Below are 11,908 nucleotides of genomic sequence, written 5' to 3'. Positions count from 1 at the left end.
TGCAGTCACACCATCATGATGCTCTTCTTTACCACTACACCAGCCACTTACTCTGTCTATCTACATGCCTGAGCTGTGAACAGTTCACAAACTGATTTGGGCTTAAAGTAATCCAATGGAACACCAGTTGTTTCAAACCTCTTTATTTGCCACAGGACAGCATTAGCCTGCGATGCTTTCTGACACAAAAATTGCCTGCTTGACATAATGACCATGTCTTTTCTGCAGGTGACTCATTTCTCATGGCTGCATTGGTGGTTCATATTTAGTTTTTTAAGATACTGTGATGGAAATGTGCTCCAAGTGTCTTTGACCCCCAGTTCCTGGTGTGGGTAGAGGTGGGGGAAAGGTGTCAATTACATCGTGTCACTAACTGTGCAGAGTATTGCCAGCTCAGTTTAAAGCCCAGCCATCCAGGCTTTGTGTTTAACATGACGACCTATTTTGGTAGTCACTCTGGTGATGCTGGCAATCCCTGCTGGATTTCAAAGCCTCTAGTAAAAGTCAGCACAACATCTCAAGGAGGGGGAGCATCATCTGCCTTTGCTTAAAGTGCAACCTGGAGTGCAAACTCCACAGGGGAGTGTGTCAAAATGGGGCAAGTCTGTTATGTCCTCTTGGGCTGGTGAGGTTAGATTGAAGATACACAACATTTGAAGGGAGATTTGGGGGGTAAGGGATTTCAAACAGGTTCGTCTTTTTTTTTTTTTTTAAGTTTACACACAGAGTAGCATGTACCTGTTGATCAGTTAGTTGACTGGTGGATTTGATGCATGGAAATGGTTTAAAGGCTAACATCTGGCAACATACGGAGTGACATAGATGTTTCCTTTCTATTGTCTGTTGAAAGAAATCAGGCTTATTTTTACTGCCTTTTTAAGGGAAACCAAATTTGAAATACAGGCTCTGATAGCAAATTAAAAAAATCTCCATTTATATTAATAAGAACATGCACTTTATTAGTTTTGTTAAATGTGGCTTCTGGATGTGTTCTTGCATGTCAGTTACAGCTGCAATTCTGGAAATAGCAAAATTTGTACTTCTTTATCAACGTTACTTTGTAGAAGGTGACTAGTAATTTGCATGAGCTTTTAGTGTTGTATTAAGGCCCACTTACTAATGTTTTAGAACTTGCTTGCTCCCAGAACATGGAGACAGAATTGATTATCATTTATGAGAAACATTTGAAGTAGTATTTGCTACCAGTAAAAACAAATAAGAGATGAGGGTGTTCATCACACCAGAGATGAACATTTAGGTTTACAATACTTTTTTCATAGGTTGACACTATTACAACACTAGTTGTTTAAAAGGACATTTCTAAATCAACAGCTATTTTTAAATTAAAATTAGTAAACACTATAGCTCACCATCAGCCAAAAAGGTTCTGTTTCCCAAGACCGCCTCGGGGGTACATTCAGCCATGATCCGGTGACCGCAACTCCCCTAAGGACAGGAGGTTTGTGTAAAGAGTTGCCTCACTGGCAGACACCTTGGCACAGCAAACACAGGGGGCAGCAAGCAAACAGTCATTCCTCAAAACACACACACACACCTCTGCCAGTAAGTGCCTTTTTAGTATGAAGATACTGTACAAAGGGGTGTCCTGGAACACCATCAGGTCCATGATGTATTATTGCAGTTTTTAGCAGGTGTCTTGTGGTACCACTACCACGTTAACTCTGGGAACTGTTTCTCATTAACCACATGAATTGGAGGAGGGTGTGTGAAGGGAAAAAGATAGGTTGTTCTGTTTTGAAGATAAGGTCTCTTTGATATCATTTTTAGAAGAAATCTAAGCCATAGTTTTGGTTCTTCATAAGGCTTCATTCAATCCTTAGAATGTGTCAGCCTGACTGTAATGGTTGTAAGCATGAGAGAAAAATCACATCTCATAACCGAGATGCTTACCTTCTGCTGCCAAAATGCTTCTCTCTATATATATGTATGTTTGCCCGCATAGAATCCTCTGTATGCCATTCCAAATTTGGACTGGTTTTGCTGATAAAAGTCTCCAAGCAAAACATTTGCAGAGCAGACAAGGCCCCTGCCCTGGGGCATCTGGTCATTTGGCATATAGCTGCAAACCTGCTGTGGTATGACATACACGTGCTGTCCATGGTGAATCCCTGGGGAGACACAACCACTCAACTCTCCTTGGGAAGCCGATGAAAAGTACTGGAACTGGGAGGGTCAAAGGCTGCGTTTCAAAGGGGAAATCCCATCTGAAGGCAGAATAAGCCTAGGGGTTTCCCATGATGGGACTCTGCAGATGGCTTGGGGGTTCCCCTGTCATCCAGTCTCCGACATCCTCTATGCAGACACAGCCACGCTTCTTCATTGGAAGCCAAAGAGGGCTCAATGCCTGAGGGAGGACACCACAAGTTACTTAAGAACATGTTGATGGTTTCAAAATGGATTTAGGACAAATATAATGTATTTAATTAAGATCTGTGTGAACTGATCCAGGATAATTTAAGTTTCTAGCTCAGGACTAATGAGACCTTGTTTTAGTTCTGCTGTACCACAAGCTACCCGTAAGCCCTGGGCAAGGGTTCAAAATGACTATGTCCCTTCTTTACATGTAAGATGAGGGTTACTGAACTTCCCTCAGAGGTACATGGAGAGAAAACTGCATTTAAGGTTAGGAGATGCCTAGAATCAATGATAATATCTTGGCTAGCATCCATAAGTGGAAATAACATGTTAATAATGTCAGCTTTGGCCTTAGACAGATCTTTTTAGTGCCCATAGGGAGAAGTTTGTGTTCTTCCAAATCTAATAGTGTTGGTCATGTCCTCATGCAAGAGATCAAATTCAGTGGAGTTAGAGCTCCTTGAGCCACGGCTGATTTTGGTCCAAACTGTTTAATGATTAAACCCATCAGCTTTCATATTTCATCAACCTCTGCAGTTTACTAGAATTCTGACAACAGCAGAAGTACAGGAAAAGGGCTTAAACCAATCAATTTTAGCTGTTCTTATTTTTGCTTTCCGTAAAATCTTCCACTCCATCAAGTAAGTCTTTGAAATGGAAGTTCAGACCACAGTTTGCGTCCCTTCATGTGTTTAGTTATTGATGTGAATGACTTCAAAGAAGTGTGCTGGCTCTCACTTGGCACATTTTATTTAATTCAGTACACTATAATCATTTATAATGCACCAGAAAATCACAAGATAAAAACACTGAAATGTTAAAACTCTCCTAACATGAGCAGTGATATGAAACCTCTTATAAAACATCAGAAAGGATGTTTGAGTATTCCACTATGATTTTGAGTAACTTCATACTGTATTCTCTTAAAAGATTATTTAAAATATTTAAATAATATTTGACAGATATACTTTTTGTATTAAAAAGGGAAACAGGCAAACTAATATGTAAAATATAATTATTTTAGTTCATTTACAGTACTACAAGGCAAAACTAACTGAATAATGTTGGTTTATGCTTACAGTATTCATCTGATCTTTAATAGATCAAATAATTGTTTTCATTCAAAACTGTTAATGTAATTAATATACTTTTTTTTTTACTTCCATGTAAAAAGACCCAAAGATTTGCATACCTTCAGACAGACACCATCAGAACTATTTAGACAAATGTAGCAATCTGTATAATGTGAGTTTACTTCAAATTTAGTGTATTTTTTGAAACATTCACATTTTCAACAGAGAGTAGAAAAGGAAACATCATAGTGTGACGTGATGATTTTTTTTGGTCCACTTTTTCAGCTGTTTTAAAAGACTTGTGATTTTTGAGAAAACGGTAACCTTGTGTAATCTGAGCAGGAGGTACTTTTAAGAATTTGAACATGTATTTGATGCCAGCATCAACAGAGGTCTCCAGGACATATAGATAAGGGTCATCCAGAGAAATTGCACAACAACATGTATCCAGGCAAGCAGGGAAGAGAAAGGTTGAATATTAACAGAGAAACAGTGATTGCTCAGAAGGGTTGGTCCTATCCCCATGAAGCAGGAAATTAGTGTTCCCTCCAATATATATAGGAACAGAGGGGACCTCTCTCTGTCAGAGCTGCTGCTGAGAGAAGGTCCCTGAGCTGCTCAAGCAAGCCAGCACCATGAAACTGCTCCTGCTGTTCCTGCTCTGTGTTTCCTCCGTTAAATCCCAGGCCTCTATTGACTATGACGAGGAGGTTGTAATACTGATATTGATTAATAATTAATAATTAATTTAATTTAATTTAATTGCATGCATGACTTACTCAGCTCATGTGAGTTAGCTAAGTTAGAAGCTGTGGGAAAAGATGATTAGCGCATGTTCTGTTCCGCTTGAAGTGTTCAAAAAATAACCTTTATATATGTAACTGCACAGTAGTTATTTTCTGAGTTTGGAGATATTTTCTTCCTATTTCTTTTTCTCTGGAGAATGAAGGATGTTTGATGGTAAGATTAGGTATTTCATATTAGTTATATTATCCAAATTTATTTAAGGATATTAATTTAGTAGTGTTGACATATGATGTTACAAGCAATTAGTCATAGGTACAAAGAAGTAGAAATGTGTAATTAATCATGTCCTGTCTCAAAGACAGTAAAAACTTTTCTAGTGATCCAGCAGACACTGAAAAAAAGCAAAACCAAATAAGCTGCCAGTTCATATAGCTTTACATTGGAAACAGAGTGGTAACGATTGCTAAACAAAAGAGCAATCAGTCTAAACATATTTAGCTTGTCTTAACTTATTTATTTTTGTTTAAGTAAAATATTTTAATGGGAAACACAATTTAGAGTCTTGGTACCTTTTTTTTATAGTTCAAAAATCCCTGCAAAATTAAATAGGTCAGGGCAGTCAGATTTCCTGTTATACAATCTAAGCATTTGTGTCTGTATATTGACTACTGATAACACTAATGTGTTAAATCATTTTTAGCAATTCTGTGTTTCGTACGCTACCTATTTTGAAACCACTTGAAGCCTCTAATCCTGGATCCTTGCAAATGTTTGTCATTTGTAGCTAAGTTTGAGCGGGATTGGAGATGGTTATAGGTTTTGATTCAGTAATTCAAACAACTCTTAATTCAAATGGTTTAGTTTGAACAAATGCTTAGGGACCAGGCCTGTTTTCCCTGCTCAACCTTTTAGGTGTTCCCATTTCTGGCAGATATAGGGAAGGTATGCGTCAGAGGGAGCTGTGAAAACCTACTCTGAGGGATGTTATGGAATGCTTTTCCTAATTTCATCAGTTAACAGCTGGCATGTGGCCTGAGACCTGATGATGTATTTGACTGTGGCCTGATTTTTTGAGCCCTTACAAATATTCCTGTAGCCCAATAAAAAACTGTGACACTGATAATGTGCTGTGGAATATGCTTCCTAGCCTCGAGGATTTCTAATTACTTTATTTATTTTTTTTGTATCCTACTACTTCAAGTTTCATAGTGCTTAGTGTCTCTGAACTATAGAAAATTTATTCCTTGGTTAAAATTGGCTATTGAAATATTGTTTTACTTAGGTTTGAAGACTTTTTAGTTTATCTGTATTTAGGTAGAAGGAGTGTGACTAGTCTTACAAGGGAGGGCATAGCAATGACTTTTACATAACATCATTATAATATTTCTGTTATGGCTTTTTTCATTCCACTCCATGGCTTTCTTTGCTGTTTAAAATACGAAAGAGTGCTGAACAGATGCCTCCACCCTGTGCATCCCATTTTATAATAGCAATCCCAGATTCAGAGAGTTTTCTCTCCCCCGGCTCTGCAGGATGACACCCCTGTGGTTGGTGTTCGGGGCCACCGACCTGTGGACAAAAGGCGGGAAATGGCCCCCACGCTCCGACCTGTGGCACCTCCCATCAGTGGGCCTGGATACCGGCGCCGGCCCCCAAAACCGGGGAAGAAGGGGGAAAAGAAAGAACGTGTCGTCTATCCTGATGCTGGTGGCTGCAAGCATCCTCTGGAGGAGATGGTAGGTGTCTGCCTGTTGAGACAGCTGGTGACATACTGTCCTTTTCTTCTAGTACACCCAACACAGAGTTTTCTCTGACAATCAAGGGGCAGTTGTTCATTTAAAGCAGTCCAGCTTTTCTCCACTTTGCTTGTGTTTGCTAGGACTGCATTCAGAAAAGTAATGTCACAGAGTCCATGGGATTAGTCACAGAGTCCACCTACAGTGAAGATGGGAAGATGAGAGTTGAACCATAAATGAGGAAGGGAAGTATCTGTGGGTTAGCCTGTCCCTTCCATGTGGCTTTGCATAGGTAACCACTAAGGACAGAAAACCCTCTGCAGAAGTGCTGGCTTCAATTTCAGATAATCTTAAGGAATCCTAGGGACCAAAAAAAATCAACTTCCCTTGTCTTTCTTAAAATTAGTTTCAAGATGTAATTATAGTCTACCATCAGTCACTGCCCCAGCTCTTACAAAAGAGTATACAAGCATTCTGATATCTAGTACACACCTTGCTGCCTTGCAGTAGTCTATCCCATGGTCCCTCCTGTGCTCCCTGCTGGAAAATGCAAGCTGTGACGGTGCTGAGAGACATCCTGCTGTCTGAGAGCAAATTTGAGTGTGGAGGTTGCCAACAAATGAAGTCTGCTAAACCTTACTGAATACATGGTTGTGGTAGAGTCCCATGCTGCCTGAGTATTTTGGTTCTCACAGGATGTCAGAATTTCCCATCTCTTTTAAAAACACTACTGTCCTTGTTGGTGCAGCACCTGCTGTAGAAGCAATGGTGCTCAGCTTCTTGAGGTGAAAATTTTTTAATGGATCGTATGGTCATTTCATGAGAGATACATACAACGTGTAGAGAATGTGGTTGATTCTCTGAGGCCAGTTAGAGAGGAAAGGGGTACACATAAACATGCACAGGCACCAGGTAATTCCTGACAGGCTTTAGTCATAGTTCAGGTGGCTTAACACAATGAACATTGAACAGTGCAGAAAAGGGAAAAACAGATAGGGGGCCAAAAAAGTGTGAAGAGAGAGGGCTTTTCTCAAAAGCTTTGAAAAAAGTGTGCTCCTGAGGGACTCCAGACTCCTTCACAGCCTTCAGAGTGCAGCTTCTTTGTGCAAGTTGAATGTCTTGATTCCTTATCTAGACACTTAAATATCTGCTCTCACATTACAAACTCTTCAGTGCCTTCAAAGGTATGGGTGTTCACTGATGGGATTAGAACTTTTTTGTCTTGACTTTTATTCACAGTCCTTTTTGCTTCTTTTAAGGGAGTGCTGTGTCCAACTGGATGTGAGCTGCGAACTACACTGCTAAAACAGGAAAAGAATGTGAAACCAGTTGTTAGTGATCTAAAAGATAAAGTGAGCAAACTGTCTGACAGCTCTTCAACTTTCTTCGAATATGTGACTGTTCTAGAAGATAAACTGGTAAAGAGGCAAAAACAAAGAAAAGGTATGCTATTTCTATTGACTACTAGTGTAAATGGTATTGGAGTTTTATTGGCATTCCTACAGTTACTTGTTAGTGGGACTTCTTAAAACAAAGCAGGTTTCCATGACCATGTCCTCTTAAATCTTAAAAAAACCTTTGAGAGAGGCAAAGGAATGGATCTCACACTAAAGCGAGATTCATATAAGGCCCCTAAATGTAAGGGCCATGTGTACCCCCTTACCTGCTTTCCTATGTCCATCTAATCCATTTATGACCAGCCTCTGGCTTGGCACCATGGTTCCCCAGAAAGAAGTGAATTATAGCTCTTTGGCAGAAGATAGCACCACTGATAAATCTATTAGCTAGCAAAGAAACAACAGTATACATGTACCACTTTCCTGAGAATATCTGCATAGTTTTTGCACACTGTAGAAAATTAAGCAAAAGAAATACCTATCCTTCCTCCCTACTAAGGAAAGAAGTGGCATCTCAAATTGTACTTACAGATTGCTCTGCATTTCCTAACTGGAAAATATGTTGAAAACTAATTTGCTTTTCATCTCTTTGCTTTCCTAGACAATGAGGATTTACTTTCTCAGTACAACACAGAAGTGGAATTGCATTATAATTATATAAAGGATAATCTGGACAATAACATCCCATCTAGCCTCAGGGTCCTTCGTGCAGTTGTGGATTCTTTACACAAAAAGATACAAAAACTGGAAAATGCCATTGCAACCCAGGTGGACTACTGCCGTTCCCCATGTGTTGTTTCCTGTAATATTCCAGTGGTTTCAGGCAAAGGTACTCATTCGACTATTATGACATCTTTTCTCCCATTTATATCACTGTGAAAACTGATAGAGGTATCATTCAATTGGTTTGTGAAGTCTGTGCAATTGATTAGGAGAGCAGGAAAGATGGAAAACCATCCTAGATGAAAAAGAAAACTTTTATGGATGCCTATATTAGTCAGACCAAAAATCCTCTTACCCCATATCAGTCTTCACAAGTGGCCAGTAGCATTTTAAAGAAATATGTCCTTCAGGGTCTTTGTAAGGTGGACGTGATACATTTGTGACTATCATAGCTGTGCTCTTGATTTTTTTCAGTCAAGAAAGGTTGATTCTTATTTCACAAGCTTGTCTACTTCAAAAATTCATTGTAAAGTAAATAGTCTTCCATCACTCAGTTTGAAGTTCTAGAAATTCCTATTTGGAAAAGCTGAACAATGCAGGTGCATTGTTCTTTCTTCCCTGATTCTTTTACTGTATCACAGAAATCAAAATGAAAATAGAATAATATATATATTTAAAATTTTTCCCTTATAATCAGCAAACCAAAGGATAAGAAGAGGGTTGGAGAAGTTCACAGCTCTTCCAGTAACAGTCTCTGGTTTGTTCTTGCAGAATGTGAGGATATAATCAGAAAGGGAGGTGAGACATCTGAAATGTACCTCATCCAGCCAGATCCTTTTGTCACACCATACAGAGTATACTGTGACATGGAAACAGATAATGGAGGTTAGTGTGAAATAATTATGTTGTTAAATTATAATTAATATGAATGATACAAAAAATAACTAGTAATTTGCATTTTATACAAACAAGTGATACCTTTTGTAATTACTTGAGAATTAAATCTGACTTCTTCAGCAAAGTCTTGTTGGTCATCTGCTGATGCACAGTAGGATACTTCTATAAGGAAACTGGAAATAAATAGTATAGGTATCTTAGTATGGCCAGAATGGACAAGGTGGGCAGACAAGGACAGCCTGGTTCATTTCTTACCTTGCTACTACGCGCTAGACAAAAGACCAGGGCATTCCTTCAGGTTCTGCTTTTTTTCACCTTTCCTTATGAAGCAAGGTACTACTTAAGTGTGAGCAAAAATGGCAAAGCTGAGCTCATAAGCAGTGAATGACCTGCTGCAAGGAAACCATATGTTCTTCTTGTCCTGAGATGAAGTTAGAAGGGCTGTATCTTAATGGTTGATGCTTCTTTTGTACTGGCAATTTAATGTAAATACTGTTGCTCCTGCAGGCTGGACTTTGATTCAGAACCGCCAGGATGGCAGCGTTAATTTCGGGAGAAGATGGGATCAATATAAAAAAGGATTTGGAAATCTTGCAAAGAGCGGAGGGAAGAACTACTGTGATACACCAGGTAAAACATACGGCATGAAACTCAAAGAGCTCTTCTTACTGAAACTGTTTTATCCTATTTTTTGAAGCTCTTTGACTTTCTTTAAATTAACTAATCCACTTCAGCAGACCTAGTGGCAAATAATAAAGTTGCCTTGAAGTATATTGGGAAGTCTATTTCACAGAGCTCTCACTTGTTGCTTCTCAGGTGAATATTGGCTTGGAAATGACAAGATCAGCCAGCTTACCAAAATAGGGCCCACTGAAGTTTTAATTGAAATGGAGGACTGGAATGGTGATAAGGTATCAGCTCATTATGGAGGTTTCACCATACAGAATGAAGGAAACAAGTATCAGCTTTCAGTTAGTAACTACAAAGGCAATGCAGGCAATGCGCTAATGGAAGGAGCTTCACAAGTGCATGGAGAAAACAGGACAATGACAATTCACAATGGCATGTTCTTCAGTACTTATGACAGAGACAATGATGGATGGTATGTACTCACACTAAACATTTAAAATAAAAATAGAGCTTAAAATAGAGCTGAATATAGAATATTTCTCTAATTTTACGTTAGTTGTCGTAATATTTCAAAATATGTTTTATCCCTGCAAGCTACCAGCCAAATGTCTATGCAGTTCTCTTGGTGTAGCCAAGGACAGGTAAAACTGTGCATTAGGTTAGTGACATTCCACAGCCAAGTAAGAAGCAAGCATGCTGAATGTTATTGATTCCATGAATTACTTACCGTAGACAAATCAGCAAATCTGGATGCAATATGCTCATTGTCAGAGACTGATGGCAGCAGTGCTGAGGACACTGTCTTGCTAAGTAGGAATATTGATGCTCTCTCCAGTAACGTATAATGTTCCTGAAGAAAGAGACAGGTAGCATGTCCATGTAAGAGACAAAGTTCTGCCTACTCAGAAGACAGGAGCTCAGTTGTAAAGTACATAATTGAGCACTGTATCTCTAAACTCTGCTTAATACCTGATTACATAGTCATGAATAAAGGAATTGCTTAGATTAGACATACATTTCTCATTGTTTTCTATCTTTAAATTTCACTGATATTGTAATTATGATTATGAACTGCAAGTAATTGTAGTTATCAATCGATAAACTAAAATGACATTCCCAAAGAGATGCAGCTAGAATTTGACTATTTTTCTTAGCTGCTTCACCTCCCAAGTGCACTGTGTAGCACACACTTGAGATGGTCAAGCTCTTACAGAAAGTTCAAAGAGGAGTTTAAATGCTTATTATGGTTTGAAAATTTCAGTATACGGGCAGGTATATGTACTCTGTTGATCTGTTTGCTTATATGATATCTGTTACTCTCAACACATTTTTTCACCCTCATCAGGTTAACTGCAGACCCAAGAAAACAGTGCTCCAAAGAAGATGGTGGTGGATGGTGGTACAACCGCTGCCACTCAGCCAACCCCAATGGCAGATACTACTGGGGAGGGACCTACAGCTGGGATATGGCAAAACATGGTACAGATGATGGTGTTGTATGGATGAACTGGAAAGGGTCATGGTATTCCATGAAGAAGATGAGCATGAAAATCCGGCCATACTTTCCACAATAACCATTATCAAAATGTGCAGAATCAGGAATTTTCTTTTAGTATTTGTATGTTTTTGAGCATGATATTCAGGCTTGTCTTTACACATGAAAAACAAATATGTATATACAAGCATATTGTGACCTAAAGTGAAAAGCTATGTCAAATGTAAATCAAAAACTGACTGATAAAGATAACTTACAAGTGTATTTTTCCATTTTTCATTTGTTCACAAGACAGAATTAACTAGTACAGAATAACACTGAAAACCCCAAACCCAACTTGTTTCGCTCTTTTACAAAGGTCTTCTATACCACTTTTAAAGAGGGAGAGCATTATTTTAAAATGTTTTCTAAAAATTAAAGTCTTAAAACTAAAATATTTTTCACGTGATTCCTAATTATTTATGCATAATCTGAGGAGAAGGAAACACATTCCCCTAAATAAGGGACAGTTATTTTCTTTTATATTATATAAGTAACAATAACTACCTGTGTAACAAGTGGAGAAGGAATTAATTCCTTTTATTATAGAATAAAATATAGTATGTCTTTCACACAATCACTCTCATGAGACTAGAGTAATTAATGACTCCAATCACAGGGTAGGTGGAGGTTGGGTATTTCAATAGAGCTAGTGGTCTGGGCACCCTGGGGCAGACAAAGATAAGACTTCTCAGCCCTGGTAGACAGGATCAACACCTCTCAAAGGGGACTGCCTTCCTCCACAAAGGAAGGGACCCAGATCACTAGGGGTGGATGGGTCCCATCTGAAACCTCTAGTGTTTATTTAATCTGTGAAGCCCAGGAGGACAAGGAGACATAATGGCAGCATCTCAC

General features: G+C 38.8%; 1 protein-coding gene across 1 annotated transcript; it reads left to right on the top strand.

Annotated features, from left to right (window-relative positions):
- Positions 1-4,015: 4,015 nt before the first annotated feature.
- On the top strand, positions 4,016-11,448 carry FGB (fibrinogen beta chain). The gene is made up of 8 exons (XM_027676879.1): positions 4,016-4,159; positions 5,729-5,932; positions 7,192-7,375; positions 7,931-8,158; positions 8,764-8,877; positions 9,397-9,519; positions 9,706-9,991; positions 10,865-11,448. The coding sequence occupies exons 1-8, from the start codon at positions 4,085-4,087 to the stop codon at positions 11,091-11,093; spliced, it is 1,443 nt and encodes a 480-aa protein (XP_027532680.1). The 5' UTR covers positions 4,016-4,084; the 3' UTR covers positions 11,094-11,448.
- The last annotated feature ends 460 nt before the right edge of the window (positions 11,449-11,908 follow it).

This window comes from Neopelma chrysocephalum, unplaced genomic scaffold (assembly GCF_003984885.1).
Source record: "Neopelma chrysocephalum unplaced genomic scaffold, ASM398488v2 Primary Assembly neopelma1_42b, whole genome shotgun sequence".
Lineage (NCBI taxonomy): Eukaryota > Metazoa > Chordata > Aves > Passeriformes > Pipridae > Neopelma > Neopelma chrysocephalum.
Note: the sequence above shows the minus strand (reverse complement) of the source record. Positions and strands in the feature narration are given on the sequence as shown.

Excerpts from the sequence above, each read along its gene's own strand:
- FGB (XM_027676879.1), top strand. The coding sequence starts at position 4,085 with ATGAAACTGCTCCTGCTGTTCCTGCTCTGTGTTTCCTCCGTTAAATCC. Across the intron at positions 4,160-5,728 it reads CTATTGACTATGACGAGGAG|GATGACACCCCTGTGGTTGG; the intron begins GTTGTAATACTG and ends CCGGCTCTGCAG. Across the intron at positions 5,933-7,191 it reads AGCATCCTCTGGAGGAGATG|GGAGTGCTGTGTCCAACTGG; the intron begins GTAGGTGTCTGC and ends GCTTCTTTTAAG.